The sequence below is a fragment of the Mustela nigripes genome, chromosome 4 (genome assembly GCF_022355385.1).
Source record: "Mustela nigripes isolate SB6536 chromosome 4, MUSNIG.SB6536, whole genome shotgun sequence".
In the NCBI taxonomy this organism is placed as follows: domain Eukaryota; kingdom Metazoa; phylum Chordata; class Mammalia; order Carnivora; family Mustelidae; genus Mustela; species Mustela nigripes.
This window is the reverse complement of record NC_081560.1, coordinates 51,683,583-51,701,104: the sequence shown is the minus strand read 5'-3', so window position 1 is coordinate 51,701,104 and position 17,522 is coordinate 51,683,583. Positions and strand designations below refer to the sequence as shown.

At 39.0% G+C, this 17,522-nt stretch overlaps 1 protein-coding gene across 5 annotated transcripts in view; it reads left to right on the top strand.

The window, feature by feature from the left end:
- CCDC126 (coiled-coil domain containing 126) overlaps window positions 1–17,522 on the top strand; it is a 50,119-nt gene that overhangs the window by 12,755 nt on the left and 19,842 nt on the right. For 4 of the 5 annotated variants that reach the window (XM_059395690.1, XM_059395693.1, XM_059395691.1 and 1 more), the window contains one exon: window positions 5,453–5,845. In XM_059395690.1, the coding sequence (XP_059251673.1) occupies window positions 5,611–5,845 (235 nt within the window). In that variant the 5' untranslated portion in view covers window positions 5,453–5,610. Of the gene's footprint in view, window positions 1–3,284; window positions 3,402–5,452; window positions 5,846–17,522 lie in introns of all 5 variants that reach the window. The other variant, XM_059395694.1, reaches the window with a different exon arrangement.

Genomic DNA, 17,522 nt, shown 5'->3' with positions numbered 1-17,522 from the left:
AAAATCTTCTTGTCTGCTTTTTTCTTTCTATATGGCATCACAAAAAAATCTTTCAGGGAACAGAACAGTATATTCATATTGATCACAGGGACTAAAATGGTACCGGTAGAAATTGTTTTCTCTTCATTCTGCCTCCCTCTCTGACTTGTAAATATGGGGCTTAGCTTACCTTGGCAGGAGTGACTTAGGTTACAGCAAAGATACCTGTTTTTTCCTCCCCATTGCTGCTTTATGAAGAGATTTGAGATTTGGAGAGTGGTTCCCATTCTTTGCTGCACATTGAAATAACCTAGGGTGGTTCTTCTTCTTCTTCTTCTTTTTTTTTTTTTTTAAGATACTTATTTACTTGAGAAAGAGAGCACGAGAGAGCATAAGAGAGCTGCAGGGGGAGAGGGAGAAGCAAGCTTCCCGCTGAGCAGAGAGCCCAACGCAGGGTGATCTCAGGACACTGAGATTATGACCTGAGCTGAAGGCAGACACTGAGATTATGACCTGAGCCACCCAGGTGCCCCTAAACCTAGGACTCTTAAAAACCAAACAAACCATACCCAACCCAACCAAACCAAAACGGATGCCTGGCTCCTTCTGCCTAGACATTCTAATTTAATTGGTTTGGGGTATGACCTGGCATGGGGATATTTAGAAAACTCTCGAGGTAATTTTAATGTGAAGCATTCTGAGAAGAGACCAAAGGCATAGTTGTATCCTTTTGGGAATCTTAGTCACCTCTACTGGGCTTGCTTGGAATTACATGTGGAAATGAACCCTGTAGAATAGTTTTCAGGCCTTCTTGGGTTGCATCATGGGCCTTTGAACTGTTCAGCCCTGTGTCAGATATTAGCTGGCTCTAGGCCATCTTTTTAACTTGAAGAAGGCTCTAGGGTGTCTTTTCTTTTTAGTAGCTCTTACACTCACTTTATTTCTTGGTGTCCTTTTATAGTTCCCTAGTGAAGAGTAGAATAATGGTTCCCAGCTTCTCACTTCTTTGCTATTCTCAAAGACACCCTTTTCCTTTCCTTTCCTTTCCTTTTCTTCTTTTAAGATTTTATTTATTTATTTGACAGACAGAGATCACAAGTAGGCAGAGAGAGAGAGGAGGAAACAGGCTCTCTGCAGAGAAGAGAACCCGATGTAGGGCTCAATCCCAGGACCCTGGGATCATGATCTGAGCTGAAGGCAGAGGCTTTAACCCACAGAACCACCCAGGTGCCCCTCAGACACCCTTTTCATGTTAAATGTTTAACTTCTTTGGGTTCCTGGGAGGTTCACTTGGTTAAACTGTTGGACTCTTGATTTCAGCTCTGGTCACAATCTTAGGGTCTTGAGATCAGCCCCAGGTCAAGCTCCATGTTCAGTGGGGAGACTGCTTGAGGATTCTTTTCCTCTGCCCCTCCCCCATTGCTGTGTGTGTGTGTGTGTGTGTACATAAATAAATCTTAAAAAACATAAATAATAAATAAATCTTTAAAAACATAAATAAATCTTAAAAATTTTTTTAACTTCTTATCACTATAGAAAAATGTGTAACAAACACAAGCAAGTTCTAAAACATGAGTGTTTTATTATAGTAGTCACTATAATGCTTCCTGACTTCTCTCTGAGGTAGGCTGCTTTAATTTAGTTGAGGGCAGTAGTGAGCGAGACACATTCCATGAAGAGTCAAGACTACAGTTTTCTTTTTTTAAAGACTTTATTTATTTATTTATTTATTTATTTAACAGAGAGAGAGAGAGAGAGAGACAGTGCACAAGTAGTCTGAACTGCAGTCAGAGGGAGAGAGAGAAGGGTCTTGCTGAGCAGGGAGCCCGATGCGGGGCTTAATCCCAGGACCCTGGGGTCATGAACTGAGCTGAAGGCAGATGCTTAACTGACTGAGCCACCCAGGGACCCCCTGCTTTTTTTGTTTTTTTTAGATTTTATTTGCTTCTCCCTCTCCCCCTGCAGCTCTCTTATGCTCTCTCTTATGCTCTCTCTTGCGCACGCCAGCAAGAGAGCACATAAACAGGGGGAGTGGCAGAAGGAGAGGGAGAAAAGGCTCAAAGCTGATCGGGGAGCCCAGTGTGGGCTTGATCCCAGGACCCTGGGATCATGACCTGAGTGGAAGGCAGACACTTAACCGACTAAACCACCCAGGCACCCCTCTGAAGACCTTTCTTTCCTGTAGGCCTATTTTCTGAATTTAATAGTCAACTAGTATACAGTCAGTATAGAGCAATAAGGGGCTCTTTATTTATCTTTGGGCCCCCCCACACTGAGAAACACTAGTTTAAAGTAGGCTTTCTTGTATCTTGGGATTTATTACTTTGGGGACATATCCTCCTTAGCCAAGTTTCTGCCCTACTATCAGTGTGTTTTCTCTTAGTGTCTAATGTTGGTACTGCTACTCACTCTTTAAGCAAAGTTCATGGTTAAGCTTGTATCTAGTTGGAGGGACTTTACCTGTTAGAGATTAGACTCCTGTGTTTGACTCTCAACCCTCCCTCCCTCCCTGGGTCTCCTGTTCTCTGTCTAATGCCATTACAGTCTTGGGATTTGTCACTTTGGTGGAGTTCTGTAAAACCTATCAGTTCTAGTAGGACTGGGTTTAAGAACCTTTTTTTAAATGAAAGGACAGACCCTGAATGGAGATACAGATTCTGAACTTGTGGGTTTGTAGCTCTTGCTGAAGTTCAGGCAAGTGAGGTCTGTGGCCTAGGTGAAAAAATCTTAGGGAAGTTAGCCACCTCTCTAAGCTTTAATATTACCATTTTAACGTGAGAATAACAACAACATATTTCTTTTGAGGTTATTGCAAAAAATGAATGAAATAGCCATTGTGAAGTGTTTTCTTCATACCATAAGAACTCAGTAGTTGTTCATGGCTGCAGTTTCTGCTGTTAACTGTCATTGCTGTAGAAGAGGGGCATGGGTTCAGAGCCTGAGCTTTGAATCCTTTCTCTACTGCTATCTATTTGTATAACCTTGGACAAATTATTTAACTTCTCTCTGCCTCAGTTTTTTCCACCTGTGAAGTGAGAACATTATTAGTGTGGGAGTTGTGAAGATGTAGTAAATTAATTCATGTAAGGAGTTTACAGCACAATCTGGTACGAAGTGATTGTCATAAGGCTGTTATTTCATGGAAGTGCTGTCTTTGCCTCTGGTTTTGGCTTTGAATTTGTATAGTGATCTAAAACCTTCCAGGCCATCATTTTAACCTTTGTTTTCCAAAACAACTAGGAAGTCTGTGTTCTTAATTCTCCAGTGATGTCACTTTTCTGGTTTTGTTGTCATGCCCACTTTAGAAGCCTGTTGTGACTGCTTCAGGACAGATACACGGTTGGGTGCTGGGTCAGGTCATGGAGCACACTGGTCAGACTTGAAAAGACAGAAGCCAGTAAAGAAAGATCACTAAAGAAAAAGTATGTTTAATATATGTGTGTAAAGAAATTCTTTTAAAATTTTCTTGGGCTTCAGAACTTCCACTTACTGAACTCAAATGTAAGATCTATAGAAAAAATATTAGGTTACATTTACTTGTCTTTGTTAAGTAAAGTTTAATAATCCAGTATTGATTTTAATAGTAGAGTTTTCATAATATCTGAATATTCTTTGTATGGTAACTAAATAAGCAGAAGTAGAAGAAAACTTGAAAAGGAGTTAATTCTTAATTTTTAATGCAGTTATTACTTTGCTATAATAATGAAAATGGCCACTTAGTGGGGTAGTCATGCTTGTAGTTAGGTTTGGCATGATGGGTACATTGCAACTAGAGTAGGTGGGTGTTCTTCAAACCTCAGAGGCCCAGAATTTATTAGTGGTGTATCAGGAACTGGGGGGCTGGGTAGGAAGATGAAAGAGTGGGGGTTTTCTGAACTGGACAGGTGAATTGCCAGGGTAGATGATCCCCTGCTTACACACATCTCAACACACACACGTCTAGAGGAGTTTTGAGTACAAAATTTTGTATTTTGATTTTTTTATGTAGGATAATAAAAGATACTCTTTATTTTTTATTAAATAAAGATATCTTTAAGTATCTTTATTTTAAATAAAGATACTCTTTATTTTTATTATTTAAAAAAAGTGTGCTAGAAAGCAAACTTTTAGGGTATAACCATAGTTCCCATACTGCCTAGCATATATGCTGGCTCAGTAAACATCTGTTGAAAGTGTTTAAATGCTCTTCAGAGTTAACCTTTACTGTATTCATTTCTAGTCTTATCCTCAAACTTGATTTTATTTGGCTATGTGATTATACCCTATTAAGCAGATTAAAATCAGTATGTTTTATTTGCCCATACTGATGGAAGTTAAAAAGTTCTTAAGGATTATTTTCATTAAACTGTGAAATACACTTTTTGACTCTAGATATATTTCCAGGTGAAGAATTTTATTCCACCATAAATGAAAAGTTTTCTTTGCTGGACACTTTGGTGATTCATATACATTATTGCTCTCTAGGCCTTTCTAGATTCCATGATTTTCATCACCTTTATCTTTTTTTTTTTTTAATTGAGGTAAAACCTTTTTTTCCTTACACAGTTTTCCCTTAAATAATAAAAGTACATTCCTGTACCATTTAAAATTTAGAATTGCAGATTTGGAAATACAAGAAAATTTCCTAAACTCTTTTAGCACTTCTCATTATGTCTGGCATAAATTTAGAAGTATAAGCTTAAGAGATTGTAACTTCTTTTTCATCTTAGGTTGGAAGCTTAAGATGATCTTGTTGCTGTTAGAATATTTTCTAGTGACATTTTCAAATATTGTCACACCTATTGAATTGTGGGATTTTTCTTTCCCTTAGGCATTTTTTGTTTTCCAGTCTGTTTTACCTTTCCTCATTTTCCCCCAAGATTTGTTTTTTTAATTTTTTATTTGACTGGGAGAGAGTGAGAGAACACAAGCTGGGGAAGCAGTAGAGGGAGAGGGAGAAACACACTTCCTATGGAAAAGGGAGCCAATGTGGGAGTTGATCCCAGGACCCCAGGATCATGAAATGAACCATAGGCAGATGCTTCACTGACAGAGCCACCTAGGCATCCCACCTTTCCTCAATTTCTCACTTTCACATTGGCATCTACCTTTAAAAATATTTTTTTTAAAGGAAGAGGAGGAGGAATAGGTTTTAGACATTTAGTTTGGAAACCTATATTTGAATAGTCTCCTGTGAATCTCATTATATGTCCATAGTTTTAGATTATTGAACAGAATGCTAATGTCTGTAAGAGTTTGAATGACAAGAAGTCATTCAAAGAATTTTGTGACCGTGGTGGCATTTCAGTGTATTGGCATTTATGTCTGGTTTAAAATTTTGAAGAGCAATATAAATGAAACTGAAAGTTGTCAAAGAAGATGATACAGTGTCAAATCACAACGATTTATAGAATCTCTTCTTAAGTTTGTCATTATCTAGTCTGTTACTGGTATAGGTTAAGACTAATCCCCTTTTCTCTTCTCAATTTTACAGAATTAATTGAGAGTTGGAGGCAACCTTGCTGAAGATGAAGAATATACAATATTAGAGGAGGAGATTTTTTTTTTCTTTTTTCTTTCAGAAGTCTTAGTTGTTTGGCGGCTTACAGCTGATCACCACTCTTCAGTTGAGTGTGTTTGCTTTTATCAGAAATGGTTTTTACAATCTCAAGGAAAACCATGTCCCAGAAATTGAGTTTACTGTTGCTTGTATTTGGACTCATTTGGGGATTGATGTTACTGCACTATACTTTTCAACAACCAAGACATCAAAGCAGTGTCAAGTTACGTGAACAAATACTAGACTTAAGCAAAAGATATGTTAAAGCTCTAGCAGAGGAAAATAAGAACTCGGATGTTGAGAATGGCGCTTCTATGGCAGGATATGGTAAGATAACCGTAGATTCTTCCTGGTTTTCTCCCTTTCAACCTATCCCCATTTCAACGTAGTTATGGAAAGAAATACAACTCATTACTTCATGCATAGGTCTTTCCAAAGCAAATTTTTCTTGACTTTTTATTATGAAAAATTTTAAATGTACTGAAAAATAGAAACAATATGTTAAATACCTATATGTCTGTTGCCTAGATTTAACAGTTATTAACATGTTAAAAATTCTGTTTTGTCTAATTTTTGAAGACCAGTTAAATTGTAGAAATTTTGACATTTCACTGCTAGATACTTCCACATGTGTATCTAAACAAATGACCTTTTTATACACAATTATAGGAGCATTATAACATTTACATTTATCCGATTATGCCAATATAGACTTAATTATATAACATCTATCAATTCCTAAGAATCAACATTTGCCTGTTGTTTATTTATTGCCATTCTCCCTTTCACATCATGGGTTCCTGCTGTGGATTTTTGTTTTGTTTTGTTTTTTAGATTTTATTTGAGAGAGAGAGAGTGCATGAGCAGGGGAGGGGTAAAGGGAGAGGGAGAAGCAGACTCCCCACTGAGCAGGGACCCTGACACCGGGTTTGATCCCAGCCTGGACCCTGAGCCGATGGCAGATGCTTGCTTAACCAACCCTTCCTGCTGTGTTTTAAGTTCTATATGCATACCATGTTCTCTCTTGTCTTCAGGATTTAGAAAAAAAAAAGAGAGAGAAAGGAGAGATAGAACACTTTGTGTATGAGTGTGTGGGCATTTTCTCTATTTCAGGTTTTTTTTTTTTTTTAGTTATACATGTATGTATTTAAAGAATCAAAATGTGTTATGAGTCTCGTAATAAAAAAGGGCAGTTCTTTCCAGCCTCAACAGTCCCTAAATTTCCCATTTCTTAGAGCCAGCCATAGAAAATTATTTAATCTGATTTACTTGGTGATTACCTCCATGTCTCTAAATAGCATGTTCTGTGAGTTTCTTCTTGATTTTTCAATAATAAGAGTTATCTGTTAACTTCCCACTGTGCAGAGTGAGGGTTCAGCTTTCTTTTTTACCCAAAATTGCATCCCACCCACCCCAGACTGCTTTCACACACACATGTCCTTCTAGTCCTGCCTTTTTCCTGATACAATTTTGTTAGGACAATATTCAGTGTTTGCATTGTTAGGACTGTGTCAGTGGTATTCATTACTGAGCCTTTTAGTACATTATTACTTTTCCTTTTCATGTACAAATTTATTTTCCCCTCTAGAATTAGTAAGTACTGATTTTTGTTTCTCTGCCTAGTTTTCTACCCTAACTCCCCACAGTTTAAGTCTCCTCCCAGTATATTTAGATACATTAGCTATTTTATCATGTTCTTTATCTTGAAATCTTTCCTAGAGCCTTCTGATCTGCTCTGGATTTGGACTATTTCTTCTCTAGGCTTGTGGTGATGAATTATTTGGGATCTTACTCCACAATCATCCTGGAAATCCCTCTACCTTTCTCTCATTATGGATCTCCTATTCCTTAGACTCCTGTGGCTTCTTCTTTATTGGTAACTCCCACATTTTAGGGGAACAGATCCTTGTTGTTTCCTCAGAAAAGTATAAGGGAGGTCAAAGTATTGATTCCTTGCATATCTGGAAAAATCTTTTTATCCCTACCCTCATGCTTAATTGAAAATTTGACTGAGTATAGAATCCTAGTTTGGAAATAGTTTTCCCTTGGATTTTTAAAGGCTTTTTTCTTTTCCCCCCCTCCTTGGCTTCCAGTGTTCTTTTTGAGAATCTAATGCTGTTCTGATTCTTCATTCTTTTTATGTGATGTATTTTTTTGAAGTTTGTGAGAACTTTGTCCCATAGTACTGTTCTGAAGTTTTTCAAAATGATGTCCCTGGGTATGGATTTCTTTCATACATGTGCTAGGACCTCAGTGGGCACTTTCTTTATTTTCCCCCCAATTTTAAAAGTTTATTTCTTTACTAGTACCTATGATCTCTAAGAGATGTAACATTCATGACTCAAGATAATGATCATGCTCTGATGTGCCTTCCTTAATGCCCATCTCCTGGTTACCCATCCCCTCACCTTTCTCCCCCATAGCAACCCTCAGTTTGTTTCCTTTGATTAAGATTCTCTTATGGTTTGTCTCCCTCTCTGATTTTTGTCTTGTTTTATTTTTCCCTCCCTTCCCCTATGATCCTTTGTTTTGCCTCTTAAATTTCACATATGAGTGAGATCATATGAGAATTATCTTTCTCTGACTTATTTCACTTAGCATAATACCCTCTAGTTCTATCCATGTTATTGCAAATGGCAAAATTTCATTTTTTTGATGGCTCACTAATATTCCAATGTGTGTGTGATCGATCTTCTTTATTCATTCATTGTCAGTGGACATCTGGGCTCTTTCCATAGTTTGGCTATTACGGACATTGCTGCTATAAACATTGGGGTGCATGTGCCCCTTCAAATCACTACATTTATATCTGGGCTAAATCCCTAGTACTGTAATTGCTGGATTGTAGGGTGGCTCTGTTTTCAGCTTTTTGAAGAACCTCCATACTGTTTGCCAAAGTGGCTGCACCAGCTTGCATTCCCACTAATAGTGTAGGAGGGTTCCCCTTTCTGCATCCTCACCAACATCTGTCATGTCCTGATTTGTTAATTTTACCCATTCTGACTGGTGTGAGGTGGTATTTCCTTGCAGTTTCGATTTGTATTTCCCTGATGCTGAGTAATGTTGAGCATTTTCTCATCTGTCTGTTGGCCATTTGTATATCTTTGGAGAAATGTCTGTTCATGTCTTCAGCCCATTACTTGATTTGTTTGTTCTTTGGGTATTGAGTTGGTAAGTTCTTTGTAGATTTTTGGCTACTAGTCTTTTTCTGATAGGATATTTGCAAATATCTTTTCTCATTCTGTCAGTTGTTTTGTTTTGTTTTGTTTTTTTAAGATTTTATTTATGTATTTGACAGACAGAGATCACAAGTAGGCAGAGAGACAGGCAAAGGGGGGTGGAGCACAGGCTCCCCGCTGAGCAGAGAGCCCAATGCAGGACTCGATCCCAGGACCCTGAGATTATGACCCGAGCCGAAGGCAGAGCCCCAACCCACTAGCCACCCAGGTGCCCCAGTTGTCTTGGTTTTATCAACTGTTTCCTTTGCTGAGAAAAAGCTTTTTATCTTGATAATAATTTTTATCTTGATAATGAACCCTAATAGTTCATTTTTGCCTTTGTTTTCCTTGCCTTTGAACCCATGTCTATTAAGAAGTTGCTGCAGCTGAGGTCATAGAGCTTGCTGGCTGTGTTCTCCTCTAGGATTCTGATGGATTCCTGTGTCACATTTAGGTCTTTCATCCATTTTGAGTCTTTATTTGTGTGTGGTGTAAGGAAATGGTCCAGTTGCATTCTTCTGCAAGTGGCTGTCCAATTTTCCAACACCATTTGTTGAAGAGACTTTTTTCCATTGGATATTCTTTCCTGCTTTGTCAAAGGTTCGTTGACTATAGAGTTGAGAGTCCATTTTGGGGTTCTCTATTTGTTTCCTTGGTCTATGTGTCTGTTTTTGTGCCAGTGCCATACTGTCTTGATGATTAAAGATTTTTTTTTTTTAAAGATTTTATTTTATTGAGGGAGGGAGGGGGAGAGAGAGTGCACAAGTTTTGGGGAGGGGCAGAGGTAGAGGGAAAGGGAGAAACTCCCTGCTGACTTGGGAGCCCCATGCAGGGTTCAATTCCAGGACTCTGGGATCATGACCTGAGCCAAAGGCAGATGCTTAACTGACTGAGCCACACAGGCACCAAGTTCCCCTGTGCATTGATTTTATATCCTGCCACTTTACTTAATTTCTGTCTGAGTTTTAGCAATTTTGGGTTGGAGTATCATATCATCTGCAAAGAGTGAGAATTTGACTTCTTTGGTGCCGATTTAGATGCCTTTTATTTCGGGACGCCTGGGTGGCTCAGTTGTTAAGCAGTTGCCTTCGGCTCAGGTCATGATCCCAGTGTCCTGGGATCGAGTCCCGCATTGGGCTCCTTGCTCAGCGGGGAGCCTGCTTCTCCCTCTGCCTCTGCCTGCCATTCTCTCTGCCTGTGCTCGCTCTCTCCCCCTTTCTCTCTCTGATAAATAAATAAAATCTTAAAAAAAAAAAAAGATGCCTTTTATTTCTTTTTGTTGTCTGATTGCTGGGGCTAGGACTTCTAGTTTTATATTGAATAGCAGTGGTGATAGTGGACAGCCCTGCCGTGTTCCTGACCTTAGGGGAAAAGCCTCGAGTTTTCCCCACTGAAAATGATATTTGCTGTGGACTTTTCATATATGGTTATTATGATATTGAGGTATATTCTCTCTATCCCTACACTGTGAAGAATTTTAATCAAGAAAGGTTGCTGTACTTTGTCAGATACTTTTTGGATTTATTTAAAGGATCATGTGGTTTTTGTCCTTTCTTTTATTAATATATTGTATCACATTGATTCATTCGTGGATATTGAACTACTCTGGCAGCCCAGGAATAAATCCCACTCACTCATGGTGAATAATCCTTTTAATGTACTGTTGGATCCTTACTGGCTAGTATCTTGGTGAGAATTTTTGTATTCATGTTCATCAGGGATATTGGTCTGTAATTCTTCTTCTGGGTGGGGTCTTGGACTGGTTTTAGGATCAAGATAATGCTGGCCTCATAGAAAGAGTTTGGAAGTCTTCCTTCCATTTCTGTGTTTTGAAACTGCTTCAGAAGAATAGGTATTCATTCTTTAAATGTTTGGTAAAATTCCTCTGGGAAGCCATTCAGCCCTGGACTCTTGTTTGTCAAATATTTTTGACTACTGCTTCAATTTCCTTGCTTGCTGTTTATGGGTCTGTTTAGATTTTCTCTTTCTTCCTGTTTCAGTTTTGGTAGTTTATGTGTCTCTAGGAATGCATCCATTTCTTCCAGATTGCCTAATTTGTTGTCATATAGTTGCTCATAATATGTTCTTATAATTATTTGTATTTATTTGGTGTTGGTTGTGATCTCTCCTCTTTCATTCATGATTTTATTTATTTGGGTCCTTTCTCTTTTCTTTATCGATCTTATTAATTCTTTCAAAAAATTAGCTCATAATTTTGTTGATTTGTTCTACTGTTCTTTTGGTTTCTGCTTCATTGATTTCTGCTCTAATCTTTATGAATTCTCTTCTGCTGGGTTTGGGCTTTATTTGCTGTTCTTTCAACAGCTCCTTTAGGTGTAAGGTTAGGTTGTATTTCTTGTTTCTTGAGAAAAGCTTGTATTGCTATATACTTCCCTCTTAGGACTGCCTTTGCTATATCCTAAATATGCAGGGAAAGATCCCAATCTTTTGGTATCAGTTCAGACCTGATATGTGACCCAGGATGTGATCTTTTCTGGAGACTCTTCCATATGAACTTGAGAAGAATGTGTATTCTGTTGCTTTAGGATGGAATGTTTTGTATATATCTGTGAAGTCCATCTGGCCCAGTGTGTCATTCAAAGCCCTTGTTTTCTTGTTGATCTTCTATAGATAATCTGTCCATTGCAGTGAGTGGGGTGTTAACGTCCCCTACTATTATTTTATTATTATCAATGTGTTTATTGAATTTTAGTAATTAATTTATATAATTGGCTTCTCCCATGTTAGCGGCATAAATTATTACAATTGTTAAAACTTCTTGTTGGGTAGATCCTTTAATTATGCTATAGTATCCTTCCTCATCTTTTATTACAGTCTTTGGTTTACAGTCTAATTTGTCTGTAAGTTTTGCCACCTGAAGTTTCTTTTGATGTCCATTAACATGATAAATGGTTTTCCACCTGCTCACTTTTAATCTGGAGGTGTCTTTGGGTCTAAAATGAGTCTTTTGCACAGAGCATATTGATGAGTCTTGCTTTTTTGTCCAATCTGATACCATGTTTTTTTATTTTTTTAAAGATTTTATTTATTTATTTGATAGAGATCACAAGTAGGCAGAGAGGCAGGCAGAGAGAGAGAGGGAAGCAGGCTCCCCGCTGAGCAGAGAGTCCGATGTGGGGCTCAATCACAGGACCCTGAGATCATGACCTGAGCCGAAGGCAGCGGCTTAACTCACTGAGCCACCCAGGCGCCCCAAGATACCGTGTCTTTTGATTGGGGTATTTAACCCATTTATAGTCAGAATAACTATCGAAAGGTATGAATTTAGTGCCATTGCATTACCTGTAAAGTGATTGTTACTTTATATTGCCTCTGTTTTTCCCAGTGTATGTTATTTTTGGGCACTCTCTTTGCTTAAAGGATCCCCTTTAATATTTCTTGCATGGCTGGTTTAGTGATCACAAAATTCTTTTAGTGTCTGTTTGTCTTGGAAGTTTTTTATGTCTCCTTCTATTTTGAATGACAGCCTTGCTGGATAAAGTATTTTTGGCTGCATATTTCTCTCATTTAGTACCTTGAATGTATTATGCCAGTCCTTTCGGGCCTGCCAGGTCTCTGTGGATAGGTCTGATACCAATGCAATGTTTCTGGCCTGGTAGGTTAAGGACCTCTTGTCCCACAGTGCTTTTAGGATTTTGTCTTTTTCTCTGAGATTTGCAAGCTTCACTATTATATGTTGAGGTGTTGACCTATTTTTATCGATTTTGAGGGGAGGTTCTCTGTGCCTTCTGGACTTGAATACCTGATTCATTCCCCAGATAAAGGAAGTTCTGTGCTATAATTTGCTCTACTATACCTTCTGCCCCTTCCTCTTCTTTTGGGATCCCAAGTATTCTAATACTGTTTCACTTTATGGTATCGCTTAGCTCTCGAATTCTCCCCTCATGATCCAGTAGTTGTTCATCTCTCTTTTTCTTAGTGTCTTTATTCTCCATAATTTTGTCTTCTATATCCTAATTCTCTTTTGTCTCATTTATTTTAGCAGTTAGAGCCTCTGTTTTTGATTGCATCTCATTAATAGGCTTTTTGATTTCAACTTGATTGGATTTTATTTCTCCAGAAGGGGACTTTCTAGTGTCATCTATGCTTTTTTTTTTTTTAAAGCCCAGCTAGTATCTTTATAATCATTCTTCTGAATTCTAGTTCTGACATCTTACTTATATCCATACTGATTAGATCCCTGGCAGTCAGTACTGCCTCTTGTTCTCTTTTTTTGAGGTGAGTTTTTCCATCTTGTCATTCTGCCCAAAGAAGAATAGGTGAATGAGAGATGAGAGAATAAAATACTAAAATAGCAACAATGACCCCAGGGAAATAGACACTAAACAACTCATTAGAGACCTTGCAGAAAGTGGTCACTTTTCTGTTTGTAGAACTGCAACAATTCTATTCTTAGATTGCCAGTTGAATTCACAGGTGTTTAGAATTATTTGATAGCTATCTATCTGAGGTCTTTTTTTTTTTTTTTTTTTTTTTAGATTTTATTTGACAGACAGCACAAGTAAGCAGAGAGGCGGGTGGGGGGAAGTAGGCTCCTTGCTGAAGCAGAGGGTTTAACGCATTGAGCCACCCAGATGCCCCTCTAGGTGATGTCTTAAGACCAGACAAAACTAAGGTGTCTTACTCCACCATCTTTGGCTCTCCTTGTCAAGACATGATTTTTTTTTTTTTAAGATTTTTTTATTTATTTGTCAGAGAGAGAGAGAGAGAGAGGGCAAACACAGGCAGAGGCAGAGGGAGAAGCAGACTCCCTGCCAAGCAAGGAGCCCGATGTGGGACTCTATCCCAGGACGTTGGGATCATGACCTGAGCCGAAGGAGCTGCTTAACCAATTGAGCCACCCAGGCGTCCCAAGACATGATTTTAAAATGGAGCTCAATCGAGTGAAAATTGAATCCTAAAGTACTTTTATCAAAAGCCTGATACAGGGCTACGTAAGAATCACAACTCTAGCACTTGTTTCAAATAATTCTTTAAAATAACTGGTTCTTTCTTCACTAATCTGTTTATTTCCATGATGTGCTTATTCTTTCCAAAACTGGAACTCATTAGTTCGTGTAAGAATAATTAATGTGTTGTCGTCGTGGTGTCTTCTCCTTCTTTTTTTTTTTTTCTTTGAAGATTTTATTTATTTGACAGAGAGAGAGAGAGAGCATAAGCAGGGGGAGGAGGGCAGGCAGAGGGAGAGGGAGAAGCAGTATTCTCACTGAGCAGGGAGCTGGATATGAGGCTCTATCCCACTCAGGTCAGGATTATGGCCTGAGCTGAAGGCAGACGCTTAACTGACTGAGCCACCTGGGCACTCCTAATGTGTTATCTTCTTAAGTTTCAATTTTGATAATTTAGTGTCTGATTTTCATAGAACTATACCCAACCCAGCTTTCTAGATCACTTAAAAGATTCCGAAGTTTGGCATCAAATTTTTTTTTCCATTCCTGATCCTTTAACAAGGTTGGTGCAAATACCTGCCTTACTGCCTCCTTGGTAAAGGGAATTTGTAGAAGATTCTAACATAGATAAAACAAGAATGTTGTTATGTAGATCCTGTTTGGTAATTATTTTGGGTTGCAGCTTGAAAAACAGCAGCACTTTATCTTTTGTGTCAGCAAAATCAGTCCCGCTGGAAAAGGAGATTCCAGTGTTGTATTGCTCACCTAGGGAGTATTTGATTCCTGTCATCCAAAAAGTTGTTGATTTTAGTAGAGCTATAGATCAGTGGCTGGTCCCAGGGTTCAGACACCAGTCCCCAGTTATTCTGGGTAGTGTAGTGAAGATGAAAACCTTTGGAACGTCCCCGGTTCAGCTTGCCATGATTTTGGAGATGGGGAGAGGCTAGCTTCCGTGGGCACTTTAAATCCTAAAACTTATGCCCTTTGATTTGGGGACATATCCTAAATTAATTAACTTTTTTCTCACTGTTGTTTTCATTCTTTCTTTCTGAAATTCTGTTTTTCAGCATTTGGACCCTCTGAACTGGTCCTCAAATTTCCCTTTATTGACTATCCTAGTTTTCATCTCTGTCTTTTTGCCTTGTTTTTTGAGGTATTTACTCAACTTATGGAGTTTGTAATTTTCTCTAATATGTTTAATTTCTAAGAGTTTTCTTTATTTCTCAAAGGTTATCAGTGATAGGTTTTCTGAAGTGTTTCTGTGTTTCATCCAGATATATCTAGTAATTCTTAACCTTTTGAAACTTTTTATTTTTATTTATTTCTTTAAAAAATTTTATTTACTTATTTATTTTACAGAGTGCAAGTGAGCGTGGGCACACATCCTTGCAGAGAGTGGGGGAGAAGGGGAGAGGGGGTGGGAGAGGGACAAGCAGACTCTGCTGAGCACAGAGCTCTTCATGGTGCTCAATCCCACAACCCTGAGATTACAACGTGAGCCGAAATTAAGAGTTGGATGCTTAATTGAGCCATCCAGGTGCCCCAAGATTTTGTGCTTTTTAAGTAATCTCTACACCTAACTCAGGGTTTGAACTCACAATCCTGAGATCAAGAGTCCCACATTCAGGGTGCCTGCATTGCTCAGTTAAATGTCTCCCTTTGGCTCTTAAGATCCCAGGTTCTTGGGATAGAGCCCTGCATCAGGGTCCCTGCATCAGTCCGTGCTCACTGCTTTTTGCTCTTCTTCTCCCTCTACCCCCTCCCCCTCTTTGTGTTCTCTCTTTCTTTTTCTCTCTGTCTCAAATAAATAAAATCTTAAAAAAAAAAAAAAAGAGTCCCATACTCTACTGACTGAGCCAGCCAGGTGCCCCGAGACTTCTTTAAAGACTGAGACACTAAAAGTTTGATAGGAGGTGTTGAGTTGTTGGGTGGTTTTCACTATATATGATCTGGCTGGGACATTTCCTTGATAGTATCCTTAATATTTGTAATGACTTTTGATACCAACTGCATGGAGTTAGGCCAGATTTCCAGGGTAAGGGTATAATCTTCCACATACACATTAGCCACAAATTTGGGTGTCCCAAGACGACTCTCAGATCTGACCAGTTGACTACAAATTTGAGTGTTCACACTACACCCTTAGGTTTGATAATGAGTTGGATTACTTCAGAAAACTCCCAGAAAGCACTATACTTACTATTATAGTTTTATTATAGCACAAAGAAAACCAGAACCAGCCAAAGGGAGACCACATAGGGCAAGTTCTGAGAGCATTCCAAATGCAAAGTTTCTGTTGTTTTCTCCTATGGAATCAGTCTGCATTAATCCAATGTGTGACCATATTAAGACCATATTCTTCTTTTTTTTCTTTTTTTTTTTTTAAAGATTTTATTTATTTATTTGACAAACAGAGATCACAAGCAGGCAGAGGCAGGCAGAGAGAGGAAGGGAAGCAGGCTCCCCGCTGAGCAGAGAGCCCAATGTGGGGCTTGATCCCAGGACTCTGGGATCATGACCTGAGCCAAAGGCAGAGGCCTTAACCCACTGAGCCACCCAGGTGCCCCTAAGACCATATTCTTAACTGGGGACGCTCACCTGGACTTCGTATTCAGAAATTTTATTGGAGTTTTATTGTGTGAGGTTTTTTTTTTTTTTTAAGGATTTCATTTAGGGGCACCTGAATGACTCAGTTGCTTAAGCGTCTGCCTTCAGCTCAGGTCATGATCTCAGCCAGGATGCTGGGATTGAGTCCCTCATTGGGCTTCCTGCTCAGCCAGGAGTCTGCTTCTCCTTCTCCCTCTGCCCCTTCCCCTCACTCATGCTCTGTCTCTCTCTTTCAAATAAATTTAAAAAAAAATAAAGATTTTATTTATTTGAGAGAGAGAGAGCATGCAGAACGAGGGAGAGAGCACGAGCAGCGGGAGGGGCAGAGGGAGAAGAAGTCTCCCTGTTGAGCAGGGAGCCCAGGATGCCAGGATCATGATCTGAGCCAAAGGAAGATGCTTAGCCCACTGAGCCAGGCACCCCTGTGTAGGTGTTATTGATAAGATTATTGGCCACATGGTTGAATTTTATTTCCAGCCCTTCTGCCTCATCTGACATTACTGAAAAGTCCTGACTCTCTAATCGCAGAGTTTGGTCTTTTCTGGCATGCCCAGCCCCGATTCTAAGTCATCTTATTAGCACAAACTATCTAAAGGCCCAGTCTCAGTCACCTTGTTAATATAAACTATTAGGTGGGACCCCACGGGCCCACCATGAACAAGACACTCTTACTAGGAAATTCTAAACATTTAGAGGCCATCTTCCAGGAAGTAGGGACAAAGTCCTGCCAACCTCTCTTGTATAAAATATCAGTGTCTGTTTCTTTGTGGTATCACAAATATCAGTGTATTTAGTTAGTCCTTTCCTCTTGAGCTGGTCAGATTCCCTAAAGGACTTCTAGTCTCTTGCTGGAGAGTATAAGCCTCCAGGTGTTCTAAGATCTGAATGAGAGGAAAAGGCAGGGGGAGGAGGGGTAGTTTCAGCCTTACTGAGTGAGTGAAATGTAAATGTAAATTTTCATTTACTCCCTGATTTTTCAGTGTCGTACCCAAGCCTTCAACTGTTTTATTGGCTTCAGAAAATGCATCTCATCTTTTCTGCAGTGGATGAGGGGTAATGCCCAGTGTGGGAGTGTTCTAGATAATTTAGGAATCAAGTCATTATACATAAATTTTCACCTAATTCTTCCATTTTATTCCTTCCTTTACCCCCATTTTCTTTCTTTCTTTTTTTTTTTGAGATTTTATTTATTTGACAGAGATCACAAGTAGGCAGACCAGCAGGCAGAGAGAGCGAGGAGGAAGCAGGCTTGTCACTGAGCAGAGAGCC